We start from the raw sequence: 23665 nt of genomic DNA, 5'->3' as shown, positions 1-23665 counted from the left end.
GATTGTGTATTTATACACATCTACACAAGCATGCAACATTTAACAGTGTCTATTTATCATCATACCGGTGGGGAATTTGTGATGGGTAAACATATTCCCAGATCATTAACTGTTAGTTGAAGGAAGAGCGTTCCCAGCGCCTGTGCAGATGTCTGTTGAATCCCTGGCAGCATGTCCACTACCTCCTTAGTCGCCATGTGAATATCTTTGTTTAGTGCCAGTCGCTGTTCATTCCAGTTATCATATGCTGCCTTGTAATTCAGCCAGAAGAGCACAGCTTAAAAGAAGCAAAACAATTTTCTCATAATTTTGATGAGGGGATTTATGAATATAAACAAAGAATTACCGCTGTATAATGGAAAGACACATTTCTAATATGCTTAGTGATCCAAGGTGTTCAAGATGTCAGCTAGGCTTACTACAGCACCATATCAATGAGACACTTGTACCCAGTATGCTCTCTGCACCACTTTGAGAGTTAAGAGTTACAGTGCCCTCTTGCACAGAGGAGCTGATCTTGCTGTGAGTAATGGTTTTTGCAGCTGAGAGATATTAAGCTCCCTATTACAGCGACTCCTATTTCCTGAGACTTGTGCCTGACAGTCTACCTTGCTGGGTTATGTTACGTAGGTTACGTTTTAAAGTTTGTTTGCTGTTCAGTGATAGTTGTTTGTTGGTGGCAAACCAGTAACCTTCTTCAGAGATATGTGTAAATGACACTATAGACGCACATTTGAGTGTGGGTTTGTGCTTCAATGCTAGAGATATAAAAGCACTGTGTAACAATTTATGTATGAAGGTCGTGAAGTAAAGGTAGAAAGAAAATACATGGTTCCTACTACCTCTGTCAAAGGCCACAGGTTGTGCATAGACTATCGGTCTACTTAGAGTAATAAGTACTGCTTCTCTGCCTGCTGAACCACCGATCTCCTCCTGGAATGCATTGCGCAAGCCAATGCGAGTTTTAAAATAGGCAACTTGATGAAAATCTGATCCAGCCTCTTCATAAACCTGTATAAGTCATAGAAAACGATTAAAAAATGCACAACACGCACGATGTGTTAAACGAACATCAGACAAAATACAGTATGCAGTATAAACCATCGACATCACAGAACATATTCGCAACAGACAGACTGGCTGCTAAGGCATAGATTCAGGTGAAAAGTATGAGCAGTTGCGATTACAGAGCTTCATATATCACTGTACAGATTTAAAGCTAATCTAAATGAAGGTATTAAAATCAGAGACAAATAAGTGTCTAAAACCTTAAAAAGATATTGAAGTAATATATCAAATAAAGAACACAAACACAAAAGCCTAATTTATCAGGAACGAACGTTACAACGAACAGGGCCATGTAGAATGTGCTGCCGATCACCCAATGAACTAGCAAAACGCGCGTTCAACAAGTTAAATGATCTTTCGTGCATCACATCAAATCATTGTTCCTGGGCAGATGGTGCTGTGTAAACAGCGATATGCTGTCCAAAAATAATGATTCTGTATGAGGACAAGTGATGCCAGTCGTGAACTTCTGACTAGCCTGTCTGCCCCATAGGCTGATTTTAAGTATAAAGGCACTGTACTCTGGCCCGCCGCTCAGTATGTACTGTATTATACCTAGTGTTAATCATAATATCTAAACTGCGCTCCCCCTGCTCCCCATCTCTACCGTACTTACCGGTACACATGTTACACTCCGTCTCCTGTAGTAAGCGCTAGCAGGCAGGCCGGGCTGCAGGCGGCCGTAACTCACTGAGGTCATGTGCCTGCTCCGCCTACTTTATGAATAAAGCAGGTGGAACAGGCACGTGGCCTCAGGGAGTTACGGCCGCCTGCAGCCCGGCCTGCCTGCTAGCACTTACTACAGGAGACTGAGTGTGACATGTGTACCGGTAAGTACGGTACAGATAGGGAGCAGGGGGAGCGCAGTTTAGATATTATGATTAACACTAGGTATAATACAGTACATACTGAGCGGCGGGCCAGAGTACAATGCCTGCACTGCCTGCCGCTCTCCCCACCTACTACAGCCCCTCCTTAGGGATGTATGGATGGGATAATGATGGGGGGGGGGTCTGTGGATGGCATTATGATGGGGGGATCTGTGGATGGCATTATGATGGTGGGGGGGATCTGTGGATGGCATTATGATGGTGGGGGGGATCTGTGGATGGCATTATGATGGTGGGGGGGATCTGTGGATGGCATTATGATGGGGGGGTCTGTGGATGGCATTATGATGGGGGGGTCTGTGGATGGCATTATGATGGGGGGGGGGGTCTGTGGATGGCATTATGATGGGGGGGGGGTCTGTGGATGGCATTATGATGGGGGGGGTCTGTGGATGGGACTGTTATGGGGGGATCTGTGGATGACACATATAGCAGTGTCATCCACAGATCCACTACCCCATAACAGTGTCATCCACAGATCCCCCCCACCATCATAATGCCATCCACAGATCCCCCCCACCATCATAATGTCATCCACAGATCCCCCCCCCACCATCATAATGCCATCCACAGATCCCCCCCACCATCATAATGCCATCCACAGATCCCCCCTACCATCATAATGCCATCCACAGATCCCCCCCACCATCATAATGCCATCCACAGATCCCCCCCACCATCATGTCATCCACAGATCCCCCCCACCATCATAATGCCATCCACAGCTCCCCCCATAACAGTGCCATCCACAGATCCCCCACATAACAGTGCCATCCACAAATCCCCCACCCCATAACAGTGCATCATCCACAGATCCTCCGAAATAGTGTCATGCACAGACCGCCATTAGTTCAAACCCACCAAAAGCACACCTTTTGGTTAAAAATATTTTTTTTCTTATTTTCCTCCTCAAAAACCTAGGTGCGTCTTATGGGCCGGTGCCTCTTATAGGGCGAAAAATACGGTAAGCGTAGCATGAGCACCAGAATGTTTTCTATAATTATGGCATTATTGTACGTTATTTGGGTTTGCAGAGTGCTGTTGCATTGTGTTTTTTTCTTCATTGCTCATCCCCATACACTGGAGGTGACCACTGGTTGTCTGGTTTTGATAACATATTTTCAGATAACCCATTGGGGAACTCTGTATTAACTTTGGGGGGGGGGTCTCAGATGCAGAACCCTCTTAAAGCAGAATGGAGAGCATTACAAATAAAGCTCATTGATTTTAATGAGATTTCCCATATGGTGGCACTATAAAAAAACTGAAGGTTACTCTACAGATTACAGTAAATCCTTGAGAGACCAGTAGCAGGACCCGATGCCATTATCTTATCATCAGGAGAAAAAAGATGGCGTACATATTATGGGCAAAAAATAATGCATGGATCCTGGGATATACATCACAGCTGTCAATGCTTTGTGGTTCAATGCTCTGTAGTAACAGTTCCAGAGCCAACAATTATTGCGGAATAGCATTCCCGTATTGAGATCCGGCAGTTCCATTTAATCCTCATGCATTCTGAATGGAAAGAGATCCGTTCAGGATGCATCAGCATGTCTTCTGCTCCGGCAGCATTCCGTTTTGTGTCCAGTCATAAAAACTGGAAAAAAAAAAGTTTTATGGAGCCTATTGAGCAGTCACCCATTGACTTTTAATGTATTTAGTGACGGATCCGTTTTTTTCCGCTTATTACGTGATCATTAACCTTGCCGATTTTTGAGTAAAAAAAAAAAAGAATGTAGAATATAAGGAATATTCGAATTTGCGACTATTCAGCAAATATTCTACAAAATATTCACGAAATATCACGAATTCGAATATGACCCCTGCCGTTCATCACTAATAAGAACCTGTCCTTCCCGATAACCGGTAGCTCCTCTGGCCGTATAAACCCACCATTACTTTTCAAGTTACTCTATTGCGCTGCAGATGGCTGAAAATGGTCTGTTATAGGTATGCTAATTTGATCTTCTGGAGCCTGCTGACATCACCAGCTCTGAAATCCCACATATGGGCCATTCAGAACTGCAGTGAGCATGGCTTGCTAATTGTTGTGTGAGATGGGCTAACTTACATTAGGTATGAATATTCATCAGCTGGGATAGAGAAATTATACAGTATAGCATATCGAGTCTGGACTGATTCCTGCCTTACTGCAAAGAATTAAAGAGATTAAAGGGATTCTGTCACCTAGTTTGAGCCTATAGAGCTGTGTACATGTGCTGCTAGATCGCCACTAGCACGTCCACAATATACATTTTCCATAGCTCTTTAATTCAGTCAAAAAAATGATTTCACAGTGGGCGTGGCTGGGCTCCTGAAACGTTGGTAACAGCCCCTTGGGCTCCTTTCTAGCCTAATTTGCATATATAGATTTATTTTTATTTTTTTACTGAATAAAAGCACTAGTGGTGATCAGGCAGCACATGTACACAGCTCAATAGTCTAAAAACGAGCTGACAGAATCCCTTTAAGAAATACATATATGAAATCTGTATGTCTTAATCTCCCCATGCTATACAGTGGTTAAGGTGGGCATTTTTAATGCGGAAAGGATCTCTTTAACCCCTTTAGGACACTTATTTCACCTTAGGACCAGGCCATTTTTTGCAAATCTGACCAGTGTCACTTTAAGTGGTGATAACTTTAAAACGCTTTGACTTTTCCAGGCCATTCTGAGATAGTTTTTTCATCACATATTGTACTTCATGACAGTGGTAAAATGAAGTCCAAATTATTTTTTTTTTATTTATAAAAAAAAAATACAAAATTTACCAAAAATTTGTAAAAAATTGCAGATTTCCAAGTTTCAATTTCTCTACTTCTATAATACATAGTAATACCTCCAAAATAGTTATTACTTTACATTCCCCGTATGTCTACTTCATGTTTGGATCATTTTGGGAATGATATTGTATTTTTTGGGGATGTTACAAGGCTTAGAAGTTTAGAAGCAAATCTTGAAATTTTTCAGAAATTTTCAAAAACCCAATTTTTAGGGACTTTTGCGAGGCTTACATAATAGAAACCACCCAAAAATTTCCAGTTACAAAGCAAGCCAAACAAAACTCAATATTTATGGCCCTGATTCTGTAATTTACAGAAACACCCCATAAGTGGTCGTAAACTGCTGTAGGGGCACACGGCAGGGCGCAGAAGGAAAGGAATGCCATACGGTTTTTGGAAGGCAGGTTTTGCTGAACAGTTTTTTTGACATCATGTCCTATTTGAAGCCCCCCTGATGCACCCCTAGAGTATAAACTCCATAAAAGTGACCCCATCTAAGAAACTACACCAATTGTTGAGGAAGGGTTGAGAGTGAGACGTATGTGCATATATATATGCATGCAAACACGTGCATGCATGTATAATATATATGCATGCATTAACAGCCACATTATAGGATAATGTGCACAGATGTGCCCAGTATCTGCGCACATCTGCCCTTAGTAGTCCACAGGGGCTCATTGTGGCCCCTGTGGGGAATATGTGCCCCCTTATATGTATATATATCCCCCTATGTGTCCCCTCATAGGTATATATCCCAAAATCATGTCTATATGGTGTATACATGTGTATGGATGTGCCCCAAGCATCTATATACATGTATATTATATATATGATGTCCCCTTATAATCATTATCCCCTCCATAGGCCCCATTGATGGGAAAAATGTCACCTAAAACCAGAGGTATCAGTGTGAATGTGCCCCAAGCATTTACACTGATGCCATCTGGTTAATTGCATCAGAATGACAGGACAAGAGTCCGGTCATCCTGTATGCTTCAAAGAACTCTGATTCAATAGAATCGGAGTCCTTTGTATTAATTATCTCCAGCGCCGCAGGAGATAATTATGCATAATAGGAAGAGGGGAGAAACCTCCCCTCCTTCTATTATGTGCATTCCGGCAGCGCGATTACTATCGCGCTGTCCGGAATGCGAAGTGTTACAGGCGGGAGATCAAAGGCTTTTCCCGCCTGTCAGGTGGCGCGGCCCCGACGTCATCTCACTGCGCCGGCCAACGTGTCCCTGATAGTGGCGCGAGCCCACGCGCCACAGTGTGGGCAGTGCAGGCCGCCGGACATAAATATCTGGCGGCCCCTGCACTGAGGGAAGAGCCGAGCCGCCCCCCCCTGAAGAGGATCACCCCTAGACAACGAGCGCTGAGTATCATTAACTTCTACCTACCCTATCCCACCAACGTACCCCTCCATATAACCCTTACCAACCCCTATCCCTGACACCTGTACCCCTGCTATAGCGTCCTACCATTAACCCCTATCCCGTTGCCATAAACCCCTATCCACTGCTACTATAGTCATCTCCCTGTAGGGATAGTTTTTAGTCCAGGTTGGGTGGGCTGTTAATGTATGTGTGTGTGTGTGTACTGTATAGTTAGTTTGTGGGTGGAATTTGGTATTGTGTAGTGTAGTTTAGTACTGTATTTTTAGTACTGTATTGTTAGTGCATTGTGTACTGTAGGCGTTAATAAATGTTATTTGTATTATACCTATCGTGCTACGTGTGCTTATTAGCGGTAGCTAGCTCAGTTAGGCGCTTGCAGCTAGCTTAGTGATTAGCGTAAGGCAAAGTGAAAGTATTATTCTTTATTTAAGATATAAATAGGCGGAGTCATCACTAGACGACGACTCCTATTTATGAATATTAATTATTAATATTTGCATAAATATTGGTAATTAATATTCCCCCTTTACACCCCTCAAGGTATTCAAAACTGATTTTACAAACTTAACCCTTTAGGTGTTCCACAAGAATTACTGGAAAATAGAGATGCAATTTAAAAATTTCACTTTTTTGGCACAATTTCCATTTTAATATTTTTTTTCCAGTTACAAAGCAAGGGTTAACAGCCAAACAAAACTCAATATTTATGACCCTGATTCTGTAGTTTACAGAAACACCCCATATGTGGTTGTAAACTACTGTACGGGCACACGGCAAGGCGCAGAAGGAAAGGAATGCCATACGGTTTTTGGAAGGCAGATTTTGCTGGACTGGTTTTTTTGACACCATGTCCCATTTGAAGCCCCCCTGATGCATCCCTAGAGTAGAAACTCCAAAAAAGTGACCCCATTTTAGAAACTACGGGATAGGGTGGAAGTTTTGTTGGTAGTAGCTTAGGGTACATATGATTTTTGGTTGCTCTATATTACACTTTTTGTGAGGCAAGGTAACAAGAAATAGCTGTTTTGGCACAGTTTTTATTTTTTATTTACAACATTCATCTGATTAGATCATGTGGTATTTTTATAGACCAGGTTGTCACGGACGCGGCGATACCTAATATGTATACTTTTTATTTTATTTATATAAGTTTTACACAATGATTTCATTTTTGAAGCAAAAAAAATCATGTTTTAGTGTTTCCATAGTCTGAGAGCCATAATTCTTTCAGTTTTTGGGCGATTATCTTGGGTGGGGTATGATTTTTGCGGGATGAGATGACTGTTTGATTGGCACTATTTTGGGGTGCGTGTTACTTTTCGATCGCTTGCTATTACACTTTTTGTGATGTAAGGTGACAAAAAATGGTTTATTTAGTACAGTTTTTATATTTTATGCTGTTCATCTGAGGGGTTAAGTCATGTGATATTTTTATAGAGCCGGTCGATACGGACACGGCGAAACCTAATATGTATACTTTTTTTCCCCTTTTTTTTTAACCAATTGTTTGTAAGTTTTACACAATAACAGCTTTTTTTTTTTTTTTTTAAATGATGTTTTAGTGTATCCATATTTTTTGGGCGATTGTCTCAGGTAGGGGCTCATTTTTTGCGGGATGAGGTGACGGTTAGATTGGTACTATTTTGGTGGGCAAACGCCTTTTTGATCGCTTGCTGTTGTACTTTTTGTGATGTAAGGTGACAAAAAAATTGTTTATTTAGCACAGTTTTTTTTTACGGTGTTCATCTGAGGGGTTAGGTCATGTAATATGTTTTTTAGAGTCGGTTGATACGGACGTGGCAATACCTAATATGTATACCCTTTTTTTCCCCCTTTTTTTTACCAATTGTTTTTAACTTTATTTGGGGAAAATTAAGTTTTTGTTTATTTTTACTTGAAACTTTTAATTTTTGGGGGGGGGGGAATTAATTTTTTCAACTTTTTTTTTCACTTTATTTTTTGTCCCACTTTGGGACTTCAACTTTTGGGGGTCTAATCCTTTACAATGCATTCCAATACTTCTGTATTGGAATGCATTGGCTGTATGAGTAATACAGTGAGTATTACTCATACAGCTTCTGGCCTGTGAGATCCAGGGGGCTGGATCTCACAGGCTCATCACCGGAAGGCAGCGCGATGCCTTCCTTAGGCATCGCGCTGTCTTCCATGCCATCGGGTTCCTCCTACAGCCGCATGGGGACCCCATGGCACTGCCACCAGCCACCGCAACCACAGGTAAAAGCCGCAAACCGCAGGTCTGAATTGACCTACGGTTTGCGGCGATCGCCGACATGGGGGGGGGGGTCAGGGGACCCCCCCGCGCATTTAGCCGTGGTGCCTGCTCAATGATTTGAGCAGGCACCGGGCTCTGATCACCGCCCGCCGGTGATCGGAACTATACATGACGTACCGGTATGTCATGTGTCCTTAAGTACCAGGACAACATGCCGTACTGGTACGTCATGTGTCCTGAAGAGGTTAAAAGCAGCCCACATCAGATCCCTGAAAATAATCTTGAACTAACAAATACAATGGTAGGAGTAACCAGACTGGTATAAAATACACACATAAACAGTACAACCTTTGAAGAATGTCTAAAACAAATATTTTCAGAAAAAAATTAATTAACCTGATGCTTCACAATCTGCCCAAGAGCCAAGTTCAAGTCAACCTGACATTTCCCAAAGAGCTTCAAATAGCTGCTGCTTCCAGGCACGGCCTTGGTTTGAATCCGATTTGACAACTCCAGTTCTATTAGTCCAGTCTCAAATCTGACTGCTCTCATAGATGGAGTCGTAGCTGTTACTTGAATGCCCTAGGAAGTAAAAAAAATTATTTAAAGGTCAATCTTAACTGTTCACATTAAAAAAAGAATAGCACTAATAATTCAATAAGATACATGATACAATACCACTGGATATAATGAATTATGGGAGGTACTCAAACCCCCAAAAATTCAGTCCCTGCAGGATCTTTTGGTTTAAAGAAAACCCAGCGGCATAAATAACAAGAAGAACACATATAAGACGCTCTTTATAAAGCAATGCAGTGGGTGCGGTTACACTCGCTGATCGGCACCTGAACAGAAGATCAAAGTGCCATGAAAAACATGAACTGAAATGAATTCACAGAGCACCAAATAACCTCCTCCTATTTTGTTTTCAATGGGAGTTGGTCACGCTGCTGCAGATTTTTTCTGTGCTGTTTTCAACAAAGCACCAGGAAAGGACACGTCCATTTTTGTCACAGCATTTGCACAGGCAAAACTGCAGCAAGGGTCCACTTGGAAAAAAAACGCAAACAGATTCACAACATTCAAACTGCAAAACCCATGCACCCTTTTGACTATGGCACTTCCCAGCTTGATTTGCCCCAAAGACATTACATGGTATGACTGCAACTCCCTTTGGCCCGTAAAATTCAAAGTTTATACCTTAAAAAGTAAGTTGAGGGAATAAAGGAGGATTTTTGGTTTGTCTCCATCTGTGGTGCCGTCATGTTCATTCCAGAGAGGAATTGGTTGCTCTCCGCCTGTAAATTTGGCCAGAATACATTACGTGACAGGGCTACTTATACAAAACCAATGTTCTTTTAGGGGTATTATGGTTTTAGCAAATAAAAGATTATTCTTTGCTACATATGACAGAAATGACCAAATTCCTCTCCTTGCCACCTATGATTACACTCCAATGTTCTATACGACACATTTTCACATAGGGTATTTAAGGCTACTTACTAGCGGCATGGACCTCCAGCAGGCTGTTCCGTCGGGTGAACAGCCTGTCGGATCCGTGTGCCGCCGGACTGCCGCTCCGTCCCCATTGACCCTAGCGGCAGGACGGATCCGACAGGCTGTTCACCCGACGGAACAGCCTGCCAGACGTCTCTGCCGCTAGTGTGAAAGTATCCTAGACCATGTTTGAACTCCTGAAACATGAGATATTGACCCATTGCCATTATATACAACCATTGATTAACCCCTTCGTCACCCTGGACCACAACAGATATTAGTTATTAACCACAAAGCCATAATGACAAGAAAGTGTAATAGCCTTAGGGTATTACACTTTCTTGTCATCATGGCTTTGTGGTTAATAACTAATATCTGTTGTGGTCCAGGGTGACGAAGGGGTTAATCAATGGTTGTATATAATGGCAATGGGTCAATATCTCATGTTTCAGGAGTTCAAACATGGTCTAGGATGGTGAAAGGTTAATATCTAATATTGCTGTAAGGTAAAGAAGTATTGCCATTTCAGCCATTCAGTTGGAAAAACCGTTGTATGCAGCGGGCAGAGGCGGCGGGGGTTACAGAAACAGCAAATATTAAGGAAAAAGAAATCTGTGTAAATTATATGTTTATTTGTATTTTGATACAGATGGAGTTACATCATTCCATTCGTATAGACAAATAAAAAAAGAAAGTAACATATAAGAACATAGATCAAGTATCATAGTATGATCAAAAGGATACTAGAATGTACATAAGTACATAGTATAATAATCAGATAAATTGTGAGATCAAGTCAGGTGTAGAAGAGAAAGAAGAGAGGGGTAGGGGGGAAATAGGGGAGTGAGGGTGGGGTGAAGACTAGCAATTCAATGTGTTAGCTACAGTCCAGACAGAAAAAGAAATCTGACCAATGACATGGTCTAAAGGAGTGTGAGACTGCCTCTCTGCAGTATCAGGGATCCAATCTCCCACTACACTCCTCCATCTAATGTACCAGATTGACAAAAATGAAATGAGGTGATCCTTAGTAATGAGTCTGAACATAAACTGTTGCCATAGTTAATATTTTTACATGAAAACCTGGATGTCATTGATTCCATGAGAAAATGAGAGGAAATAGAATCTATACATAGTTACCTGAGACTTTCTGTATAACTTCATTGACTTCTTTCATGAAGACTTTTTGCACAAAAACCAAGTGGTTCAGTAAATCAGTAGTAAGATTGTGTTCAAACGACCCAACCTGTTATTCAGATGGACTATGTATTAATATTTCATTTTAATTTATGAATTGATGTAATAATCATACATTTCTCATAAAAAAATAAAAATAAAAAACAGCTTCCCTAAAGAAAGGCAGAACACTAAAACACCACTACAGGTAGCCTGTCAGCTGCACAATGCTGCCCTCACTTAGGTTAGCGCTAGGGATGAGCGAATCGACTTCGGATGAAACATCCAAAGACGAATTGCATAAAACTTTGTTCTATTACTGTACGGAGCAGGAGCTCCATACAGTATTAGAATGTATTGGCTCCGATGAGCCGAAGTTATTGCTTCGCGAAGTCTCACGAGACTTTGTGTAATAACTTCAGAAATTAATTTGTACTGTAAAAAAACATTTCCCGAACTCAGGTTCGGTTCAAAGGTACTACTAGTTATTGAGTTCAGAACAGCAATTATTACAGTTGGAAACAGGTAATTCCATCACTAATATTTTTAAGGAAGACATCACTACAGAAATAAGCTGTGCTGATCTGACGGCATAATCTGTAGACGTTAAAGGGGTTGGCCCATCTTACACATTGGTGGCATATTGCTAGGATATGCCACTAATCTCAGATAGATGCGGGTCCCACCTATGGGACCTGCACCCATCTCTAGAACGGGGCCCTTAAAGGGGTTGTCCGGGTTCAGAGCTGAACCCGGACATTCCTCCATTTTCACCCAAGCAGCCCCCCTGACAGTAGCATTGGAGCAGTTCATGCTCCGATGGTCTCCTTTGCCCTGCGCTAAATCGCGCAGGGCAAAGGCATTTTTTGGACATCCGGTGACGTACCATCAGAGCCGTTGACGTCACCGAACACACTGCTGGGTGGAAGTTTCCGCTCGACAGTGTTTTATTGAAAACAAAAGAGCCTGTGCCCTGCGAGATCTAGTGCAGGGCAAGGGAGCGCATCGGAGCATGAGATGCTCCGATGCTAGCCTCAGGGGGGCTGCCTGGGTGAAAATAAGGGTATGTCCGGGCAAATCCTAGTGATAAGACACCAATGCGTGAGATGAGCCAACCCATTTAAGTGTTTTTTCCTAACAGCTTATAAACACTTGTTTAAGCTCAATTCCTATTAAAGGGAGTCTGTCACCTACATAACATGTTTTAAACTGATGCTATAGCTCTGTGGGAGGCAAATCAAGAACACTGATGGTACCCATGTTTAGTTTTTCAGAGCCTCCAAAGAACCTAAAATGAAGTTTTAAAGATATGCAAATTACCTATCGCAAGTGCCCAGGGGCGGAGAGTGTGCTGCAAGTGCCCAGTGCCCCCCCGCCTTACTTGCTCCTGATTCCTCCCCTCTGTATCGTCCGGCCAGCCCTGTATACTTGCGGCGTCATTCTCATCTCCATTCATAATCCAGTGCCTGTGCGCTTCACCATCGGGTCCGGGCATGCGCAGTACATTGCCCACTGTGGGCAGAGGCATACTGATATGCAGTGTGCATGCGCCAGTTAAGTAACGGGCCCGGCGGTGAAGCGCACAGGCTCTGGATTATGAATGGAGACGAAAATGACCCAGCAAGGATACAGGGCTGGCTGGACCATACAGAGGGGAGGAGTCAGGAGCAAGTAAGGCGGGGGGGGCACTGGGCACTTGCAGCACACTCTCCGCCCCTGGGCACTTGCGATAGGTAATTTGCATATCTTTAAAACTTCATTTTTGGCACTTTGGAGGCTCTGAAAAACTAAACCCGGGTACCATCAGTGTTATGGATCTGCCTCCCACAGAGCTATATCATCAGTTTAAAACATGTTATGTAGGTGACAGACTCCCTTTAAACTGCCGAGAACTAGTGATAACAGCTGCAGATGGAGAAGGAAAGGTCTGCACATACAGTGAAACTGAAGGCTGTAAAAGACAAAGTGTTAAAATTGTTAATAAAGACCAACTGAGAAAATGTTTTTATAAGACAAGTTTGGTTAATCAGGGGTGACACCAGAGCTGAGATTCAGCGGATTTGACACTACTGTTCTATTTCGGCTTTATCTTAGTGATAGTATGGTTTGTGATCCCCCAAGCATTGGGGCCTATTTGCATTTCTGCAAACTCTTTGACTGTACCACAGGCACAAATCTGTGTTTGCGGTTAGAAATTATAACTACAGCAAACTTAAATTGCCACCAAATTAAAAGGAGCACTAGTTGCAAAATCTTGTGGCTACTGTAAGGACAGTATATTCTACTGATGGACACAGCAGAGTAAAAAAAACTGAAACTTCTCACCTCAGCCACGCAACGCAAATAATTTCCTTGTAGATAGTAACTCTGCTTGGCAGGAAGGTCGTCCATATTCCAAGCCTGATCTGAGTAGTTGTCATGTTCCTCCATGATGTATTTACCATGCATTGTGACTGGAGGAAGATTCAGACTTGCGGATGGGGGAATGGTAGACATATCTGTAGCGGATACCTTTGAAGTAAAACGCAATCTGTGGTTTGGCAGCTCAAATGTAAACCTTGTTTGGGCACCTGCACCAAAAATAAGAGAAACACTTCAACCCGTGAACATTTCAATGATCTTTACACTAGCATGTACTAGGAGATAGCTTGCTTCAGAACTATAAGCCTACTAAAACAGGATCTTCTCATGCAGGAGCTATAATTGTCCAATATCCTAAATTATCAATGTTGACAAAGTGGAATTTCTTAGTAGATTGGGTATGCAGCTTCTACATGCTTACAGTGTAAGGCCTCATGCACACGACCATATCCATTTTGCGGTCCGCAAATCACGAATGCAAAATACAGATACAGGCCGTGTGCATTTCCCATTTTTGGCCACTGCACATAATGCTGTCTCTGAGCGTTACAGGCCGATCTTTCCTCCTCATGGCTTAGTGTTAGCTCTGATATGCATGGTCAGCTGTGAGACCTTACGTAGACAGTGGGGTGTCTTTCCATATAATGTTCAACCAACTGAATTTACCACAGGTGGACTCCAATCAAGGTGTAGAAACATCTTAAAGATGATCAAGAGAAATAGGAGGCCCTCAGGGTTAAATGTCAAGTGTCAGAGCAAAGGATCTGAATACTTATATAAAGTACATGCTGAATTTTTGTTTTTCCTTTTTTTAATAAATTTGCAAACATTGAGCCAAAATGATGGGGGGAAATGTGATTTATTTTATTTTATTTTAGGACAAGGCTGCAACATAACAAAATGTCAAAAAGTGAAAGGGTCTGAAGACTTTCCAAATGCACTGTAAGTAGCTTATGAAGACAAAGGTGACAAACCTAACCACAATATAAATGGATACGATTGTACAATACTTTAATTTGTACCTGTCATTCCATGACTTTTCATTCTTCCCATTTTATACTCTGCTTTAAGAGATGGTAGGAGTGCAGCTCCAATAGCAATCCCATCCAACATAGCACTGAATTTTAAGACAATAGGCTTCTTCTCAAGGCCTTCAGGGAGCTGAGGAAACACATTGGTTTCAATAGGAGTTTGGTTTACACTTGTGGGGGTCTTTTCAGAGAGTAAGGGAGTGGCAACATCCTCCTTTGCTGGGGGCACCCTGTAAAATATATAGTAATAAAGATTAATGACGCAGTCAATATTAACACGTCTCATATCTATTCTGATATTGTATGTGCCAAAGTCTTTAACTGCACTTTTGAGAGACTTTATGTATGCTGAATCATGGAGTGCATTAAAGGGAATCGGTCAGCTCCGAAACACCCCCAAACTAGAGTAAGTAGTGTATAGTGTAAGTGATGCTGAGCCCGGTTGTAATGATGTAATTTTGTTCTTCATACTCACTTGCATTCAGATGCTGTGCTCCGACAAACCAGCAGAAAAAAGCATTGAGAGGACTCCTGAGCTCACACATATAATGGAGAGGACTCAAAGAGGAGTCCTCTCAGTGCATTTTACTGCTGGTTTGTTGGAGCACAGTGTCAGGATGCAAGTGAACATGTAGATAAAAATGACATAACCGGACTCGGCATCACCTACACTATTCACCGCTTACTCTAGTTTGGGGGATGTTTCTTTGCTGACAAACACATAATTGCCACTCTTTAAGGTAAAAACCATATAGGGGGACATTTATGAAGACCAGCGTTTTAGAAGCCAGTCTTAATAAGCCCTTGCACTGGTGATGGATCCGCCAAAGTTATGTACAGGCGCTAGCCTCTATGTAACTTCGGTGTATCTAAATGTAAGACATCTTCCGTGTTGGATTACATTTAGACATTTTGTACGCCTAAAACAGGCAGGGAAAATGATGAATGAGATGGGCCTACTGGCCCGTCCCCTTCCCAGCCCACTATTTTACACCTTGCAGAAGTAGGGAAAAGTCACAGATTGCAGCCCTAATAACCTTTGCGCCGCTATCTGCACCAGAAATACGCCTAATATAGGAGTATTTCTGATTGTAAATGACCCCCATAGTGTTGTATTTGGCAAACTGAATCTGTACAGTATCCAGAGATCAGGCGAGGATGAACACTAATTTCTTATGCACGTTTACTGACTCACACTGTCGATGGCTGCCGGATGAGATCAGAGATCTGCTTTGAGAGCTGGTGAGAGCTGCGGACCATCATGCTGTGCAGAGTTGCTGGGTGCTGTGGGATATTTATGCTGATTGCTCCTACTTTGAACACAGCAGCGTTGCTTGTCCTCAGGCCTCTTTGAGCACTATAAAGGGCTTGGGATTTTGCAATGCTGCATTTTACCACAGTCCTGAATAAATAGAAAAGACAGATTGAAGACATTAATGCTGACATTAACTCCTTGAAGTCACAGCAAAAGTATATACTCTCACATCGACACATGCATTACTGACAGCCATGCTCTTGTTTATACGGTATCAGATAGGACAGATTTACACACCAAAACTGTGCAGGAATACAAATATTTCCAGCACACACGTTTATGGATTACTTTTGTCTCGTGTCACTTGTGTAGGAAAAGACGCACATATATTGTGTACTATCAGGTAACTGCATGTTTTTATTTCCATCTAGAGTAGTGGCCTTGTGCAGAGCAGTAAGCGGTCTTCAAAGAGTGTGTAAAAAGTACACTAAGTACTGTACTTTGCCTTACTTCAAGAAATATATTCATCAACTCATAATAGGGAATGGATAAAATGAGGCGGGTTTACAACCTGAAAACCTTTCTGGCAGCGTCATTAAATATTAAACTTGTGTGAGATTTACAAAAAAAACAACATCGACTCTATCATTAATAAGGTACTATAGGAGAAAAGGCTGGGTTAATTTAAAATTGACAAATGAAGTGAAATCGCCTGTAATCCATGACAACCTGAACTAGAATATGGAACCAGATCACACATTTTATGTAGTCGTCCACAAAACAAGAACCCCATCAATCTCCAAGATTAGCCACATCAATTTATGGTCAAAAACTCTAGTATTCTAAGCAAAGCACCATCAAAATAAATGTCAGACGACTGTCTCTGGCAAGGTTTCCAATTCAACGGGAGTTCCCACAAAATAACAATGGGATACGGATTGGCATATGATCAACAGGGGTCCAAAATGTCGGGACCCCCACTGGACTGAAGAATGGCAGTTCTGGGAGTAAAATATATCAGATTGTTGGTTGTTGTCTGATTAATGCAAAACTGTTGCTCGGTCCGACTCCCCGGCAAATCAGCTGTTTGAAGAGACTGATGCGCACTGTTGAGCGCTGTGGCCTCTTCCTGGGCCAGTAACATCACATTCATTGGTCACATGTCCCATATGCAGAAAATAAATGGGTTTGGGCTGCTATACCAAGCACAGCCAATATACACTGCCTGTACAAAAAAAAATAAAGATTCTCAATGGGGTTAAGGTCTGGACTGTGTGGTGGCCAATCCATGTGTGAAAATGATGTCTCATGCTCCCTGAACCACTCTTTCACAATTTGAGTCCGATGAATCCTGGCATTGTCATCTTGGAATATGCTCGTGCCATCAGGGAAGAAAAAAAATCCATTGATGGAATAACCTGGTCATTCAGTATGTTCAGGTAGTCATCTGACCTCATTCTTGGAGCACATACTGTTGCTGAACCTAGACCTGACCAACTGCAGCAACCCCAGATCATAGCACTGCCCCCACAGGCTTGTACAGTAGGCACTAGGCATGATGAGTGCATCACTTTATCTGCCCCTCTTCTTACTCTGATGCGCCCATGACTCTGGAACAGGGTAAATCTGGACTCATCAGACCACATGATCTTCTTCCATTGCTCCAGAGTCCAATCTTTATGCTCCCTAGCAAACTGAAGTCTTTTTTTCTGGTTTGCCTCACTAATTAGTGGTTTTCTTACGGCTACACAGCTGTTCAGTCCCAATCCCTTGAGTTCCCTTCGCATTGTGCGTGTGGAAATGCTCTTACTTTCACTATTAAACATAGCCCTGAGTTCTACTGTTGTTTTTCTTTGATTTGATTTCACCAAATGTTTAAGTGATCGCCGATCACGTTCAGGATTTTTGCCGCCACATTTCTTCCTCAAATACGATGGGTCCCTACTATCCTTCCAGTTTTTAATAATGCATTGGACAGTTCTTAACCCAATTTTAGTAGTTTCTGCGATCTCCTTAGATGTTTTCTCTGCTTGATGCATGCCAATGATTTGACCCGTCTCAAACAGACTAACATCTTTTCCACGACCACGAGATGTGTCTTTCGACATGACTGTTTAAGAAATAAGAAGCAACTCATTGCACCAGTTGGGGTTAAATAACTTATTGCCAGCTGAAAGATAAATCGCCCATGCAGTAATTATCCAATAGGAGGCTCATAACTATTTGCTTACTTAAATTCAGGTGGCGACTTTTTTTTTGGACAGGCAGTGTACAATGTATGGCACTGCTTGAGATGCTGTGAGGAGGTGCAGCACTCACTTAAGTGCCATGCCATCTTAAAACAGCTGATCAGGGGGGGCTGGAAGTCAGACACCCACCAGATACCGATGACCAATACTAAGAACAGGTCATCAATATTGTACTCAGGGAACCCCTTTTTTAAACGCTTACTTACTGTATCCCGAACAGGCAGCCTAGAGATTCAAGTCTACCACTGCCCATGTGTTTATTTCATACACAAATATACAGTATGGATCTGTACGGGCCAAACTGTTACATGCACAGAAATGAAATATGTAAAAAGCGGTGACATTAAGTACTTCAAATCATCACATCACAAGATCACAACAATTGAACAAGTAATGATCAGGAGTCAGGACATACAGAAACTCTTGTTTGGCTGTGCTTGTTGGAGATGTAGGAAAATCCTCCAATCTACAGATGAAAGTTTAAGAGAAGGCAAGAAAACAAACAGAAATCAAAGAAAGATCAAACATCCAGGCCAAACTAGCTGGAAACAATACTGTTAACCTGACACTATCGGCACATTCTATACAGCATCCTGGTGGCTACACACCTTAAACCCAAGAACAAGTCCATTACTTGTATTCTGTTCTTTACTGTTACAATCATTTTACTGAGTTAATCTAGACAAAACAGTGTTTCTTTTCTAGATGTACTTAGATTACAATGAGTGTATATCCAGTAAAAGCACAGTAAACTTAAAAAATAGAGAGACTGAAATTTCAATGTAAACTTAACTGAACACTTGCTGAACAGTACGCTTATTAATACAGTATCTTACAAAAGTGAGTACACCCCTCACATTTTTGTGAATATTTTATTATATATTTTCATAGGACAACACTGAAGATATGACACTTTGATACAATGTAGTCAGTGTACAGCTTATATAACGGTGTAAATTTGGTGTGTTCTCATAATAACTCAACACACAGCCATTAATATCTAAACCGCCGGCAACAAAAGTTGAGCACACTCCTAAGTGAAAATGGCCAAATTGTGCCCAAAAAGTCAATATTTTGTGTGGCCACCATTATTTTCCAGCACTGCCTTAACTCTCTTGGGCATGGAGTTCACTAGAGCTTCACAGGTTGCCATTGGAATACTGAGCTGGTGGATGTTAGAGACCTTGGGCTCCTCCACCTTCCGTTTGAGGATGCCCCCCCACAGATGCTTAATAGGGTTTAGGTCTGGAGACATTCTTAGCCAGTCCAGCACCTTTACCCTTAGTTTCTTTAGCAAGGCAGCGGTCATCTTGGAGGTGTGTTTGGGGTCGTTATCATGTTGGAATACTGCCCAGCGGCCGAATTCAGAAGGGAGGGCATTATGCTCTGCTTCAGTATGTAACAGTACATGTTGGCATTCATGGTTCCCTCAATGCCGGCAGCACTCATGCAGCCCCAAACCATGACACTCCCGCCACCATGCTTGACTGTAGGCAAGACACACTTGCACTTCCTCACCTGGTTGCCGATACACACGCGTGACACCATCTGAACCAAATAAGTTTATCTTGGTTTCATCAGACCACAGGACATGGTTCCAGTAATCCATGTCCCTACAATAGTCTATTTGTCTTCAGCAAACTGTTGCAGGCTTTCTTGTGCATCATCTTTAGAAGAGGCTTCCTTCTGGGACGACAGCCATGCACACCAATTTGATGCAGTGTGGGGTGTATGGTCTGAACACTTACAGGCTGACCCATCACCCCTTTAACCTCTGCAGCCATGCTGGCAGCACTCATACGTCTATTTTGAAAAGACAACCTCTGGCTATGACGCTGAGCACATGCACTCAACTTCTTTGGTCGACCATTGCGAGGCATGTTCTGAGTGGAACCTGTCTTGTTAAACTGCTGTATGGTCTTGGCCACCATGCTGCAGCTCAGTTTCAGGGTGTTGGCAATCTTCTAATAGCCTAGGCAATTTTTATGTAGAGCAACAATACTTTTTTTTCAGATCCTCTGAGTTCTTTGCCATGAGGTGCCATGTTGAACTTCCAGTGACCAGTATGAGAGAATGTGAGAGCGATAACACCAAATTTAACACACCTGCTCCTCATTCACACCTGAGACCTTGTAACACTAAGGCCCCTTGCAGACGAGCGTTCCTCCTGCAGCGAGTCCCCATTGCAGCTCCCGGCCTGACCTCCCAGCACTGATGGGATTCACATAGCATTATGTTGATTTATGATGCTATGTAACCCTTACAGTTCTGGAATGTATTGGATAACACTGGCAGCAGTTTTTATCGCGCGGTTGCAATGCGATTTACTGCGTTTTTCACGCGTGTGATAAAAAACAGAATGTTTACAAACAACATCTCTTAGCAACCATCCGTGAAAATTGCATTGCATCCGCACTTGCTTGCGGATGCGATTTTCACGCTGCCCCATTTACTTCAATGGAGCCAGCGTTGCGTGAAAAATCGCAGAATATAGAAAATGCTGCGATTTTCACGCAACGCAAAAGTGATGCGTGAAAACCACCGCTCATGTACACAAACCATTATGTGTCCGGATTCTTTGCGGGCGCAATGCGTTCGCATCACGCATTGCACACGCGCGGAAATCACATGACACCGGGGAGGGAAAATGGCTAATTGGGCACAATTTGGCCATTTTCACTTAGGGGTGTACTCAGTTTTGTTGCCAGCAGTTTAGACATTAAAGGTTGTGTGTTTAGTTATTATGAGGCCTCACCAAATTTATACTGTTATACAAGCTGTACACTGACTACTTTACATTGTATAAAAGTGTCATATCTTCAGTGTTGTCCCATGAGAAGATATAATAAAGAATTTACAAAAATGTGAGAGGTGTACTCACTCTTGTGAGATACTGTATATCTTCAAGGTAGAAACCTAATGCACTCTGTGTACTCTTCATGTTAAGTGTGTTTTCTGGTCCTAATAGATTGATGTTGGAGGGCACTCAATTACCTGACAACCTCAGACAGGGTGTCAATAAACCTATTTAATACTCATAAAATATCGCTACAATATTCGCTAAAAATATTCACATAAAATAATCGCATGAAAAATAATCGCATGAACAAATACACATAAAATCATTGCATGTATAAATACTAACACTATAGGAAATGTGTACACATATAATCGTATTGGGGTATAATCGGATAGTATATTCGATCCTGTTGAAGAGTCAGGTTGTAACTGCAATGTCAATGTACGGTCTCTTTGTACGATATTATTGCCGCCTATGATCGCCAACCATGGTGTGTAATAGAGACATGCTCAATAACCCGATATGGCGAATATAATGAATCAATGCAGCCCCTTGGGGCAGAGTACGTTACCCCTCTTGTATCGCTGTGTAGAAGTCCTTTATTCAGCAAATTCGACACACATCGGCGTCCCGTGTGGTCGAAAGGTCTCAACGCGGCGTCCCACGTGACCAAGGCTGCGTCCTACGTGAAAGGTACGGCTCTTTGGGGAACTGCTGAATGCGCTCACTCTCCAAGTCCGGACTGTATGCTTTGTGATCGCACAACTTGAGTCCTGGTGGCTGCTTATTAATAACGGCACCTTGGATTTTTGTTACAGATGATTGTTGCTGTCATGAACCGGACGCGTTTCGGGGATCTAGCCCCTTCCTCAGCGGTAATGACAGCTACTATGTTCACTTTTCTTTATATACCCTTCCTTTATCACATCAGGGAATTCTGGGGCTTCAGCTACAATAGAATCCCGATATGGATCACTTCTCCGGGTGACTTGTCTATTCTCTAACATATATGCATATAATAAAATCCAACTTGCACTATAAACATGCAATAATTCTACTTTATAATTGTTATCTCACAGTTTCCAGCCTTAAAAAAGACGCTCTAGGGTCATCCCTGCGTTTTCAATATCGCAAGTGCGTTTTCTACAAACATCTTCACTAAACAGCAATCGAAGACCATACCCATATAGATACTCCCAAGAAAAGCATAATTATATAATATAAAAACGCATGGTGTTATAAAAAACGCATGGTGTTATAAAAGACGCATGGTGTTATAAAATCTTATATCCGGGACACAACAGATATAATTAAAACTATAGAATTACTTGAGTGGGAGGAACACTGGATTATGGGCACCCTGGATGTTAGTTCGTTATATACAATTATTGAACATACCAGGGGCATTGAGGCCTTAAATAGCCAACTCAAGAATAATAGTGAATTGGAAGAAGTGCAGATAGGTTTTATTGTTGAGGCAGCTCGGTTCATCTTATCACATAATTATTTTATGTTTGAGGATCAATTTTTTCTTCAGTTGACAGGTACCGCCATGGGCACCAGATTCGCCCCCAGCTATGCCAATTTGTTTTTGGCGCAATGAGAAAATGATATCATTCGCCCCAAGCTGGGGACGAGTCTGGTGCTCTGGCGTTGATACATTGACGATGTATTTTTTATATGGCAGGGTGGTCGGGAATTATTAGATACGTTTTTAATAGATATTAATTTGAACAAGAGGAATTTGAAGTTTACCCCAGATATTAGAGCTGGAGAGGCCATGTTTTTGGATATCAATTTAAAGATTGAGGGGCATCAAATCATTTGTAGCATCCACTTCAAAACGGTCGCCAAGAACAGCTACATCAGGTTTTCAAGCTGTCATCTGCCTAGGTGGCTCACCAATATACCCACCAGCTAGTTTAGAAGGTTGAAGCGCAATTGTACGCAGAGCGACTAGTTTGAAGTGGAAGCTTTGGCACTAAGGGATCAGTTTCCGGAGAAGGAATACCCGCCCACAATCATTATGGAGGCTATGGACAAAGTAAGGGGAATGGTAAGGGAGTCTTTCTTTAGAGGAAAAGAGGCCATAGTACAAAAGGAAATTTTGAGACTCATTCTACCATTTCATTCACAACATAAGCAGGTAGAGAGAATAGTCAGAAAATACTGGCATTTTCTATTGGAGGACAAATTTCTGGGCCCTTTCCTCACAGAATTCCCCCAAATAACATACACTAAAGCCAATAATTTGGATCAAAGGTAGCTCCCACTATTAAACAACCTAGGACAACAACGGGTTCACAGTGGATTACACCAAAAGGGTTTTTTCAGATGTGGTAGGTGTCTAAACTGCAAAAATACTTCCTTCCCCAAAAAAACTTTAAAAGTTAAATCTACCCAGAATGATTTTGAGATAGAAATTAGTGAAACACTAACATGTGATTCCCAAAATGTCATCTATCTCCTGGAATGCCCATGCCGCAAGCAATATGTAGGCAGGACGAAAAGACCTTTGAAAAAGAGAGTGAGGGAACACGTTTTGAAGATATTGAAGGGAGATGAATTACATTCACTCTCCAAACACTTTAAGGTCTTTCATAACTGTGATCCAACCTCTCTTCGGTTCATGGCCATTGAAAGGGTATACCATTCAAAAAGAGGAGGGAACCCTATTATTCGTATGTCCAGGCAGGAGTCTCGGAGAATATTCGAGTTTGATACGCTGGCCCCAAAAGGGTTAAATGCAGAATTAGAGTTATTTGGTTTCCTATGATGGTTTTTATATGGATGAACTTTGGGGGGCTGTCTGGTGGGGACAGGGGATACAATTTAGGCTGTTTTCCAGCACTTGGATCCCTTCTCCCCGCCTGACCGCCCCTCTTATACTTTTACACTTATATATATTTATATTT

The 23665-nt window shown here is 42.1% G+C and overlaps 1 protein-coding gene across 9 annotated transcripts in view; it reads right to left on the bottom strand.

Annotated features, from left to right (window-relative positions):
* The window catches only part of KIAA1109 (KIAA1109 ortholog), a 307652-nt gene that overhangs the window by 86177 nt on the left and 197810 nt on the right, over positions 1 to 23665 (bottom strand). For all 9 annotated transcript variants that reach the window (XM_040418406.1, XM_040418409.1, XM_040418408.1 and 6 more), the window contains 8 exons: positions 15642 to 15848; positions 14438 to 14676; positions 13380 to 13624; positions 11019 to 11124; positions 9582 to 9679; positions 8778 to 8963; positions 843 to 1011; positions 66 to 277 (listed from right to left, as the gene is read on the bottom strand). In XM_040418406.1, coding sequence (XP_040274340.1) covers positions 66 to 277; positions 843 to 1011; positions 8778 to 8963; positions 9582 to 9679; positions 11019 to 11124; positions 13380 to 13624; positions 14438 to 14676; positions 15642 to 15848 — 1462 coding nt within the window. The remainder of the gene's footprint in view (positions 1 to 65; positions 278 to 842; positions 1012 to 8777; positions 8964 to 9581; positions 9680 to 11018; positions 11125 to 13379; positions 13625 to 14437; positions 14677 to 15641; positions 15849 to 23665) is intronic.

This window comes from Bufo bufo, chromosome 2 (genome assembly GCF_905171765.1).
Source record: "Bufo bufo chromosome 2, aBufBuf1.1, whole genome shotgun sequence".
NCBI classification, from domain to species: Eukaryota; Metazoa; Chordata; class Amphibia; order Anura; family Bufonidae; genus Bufo; species Bufo bufo.
The sequence above is the reverse complement of the archived record's forward strand: the minus strand, read 5'-3'. Positions and strand labels throughout refer to the sequence as shown.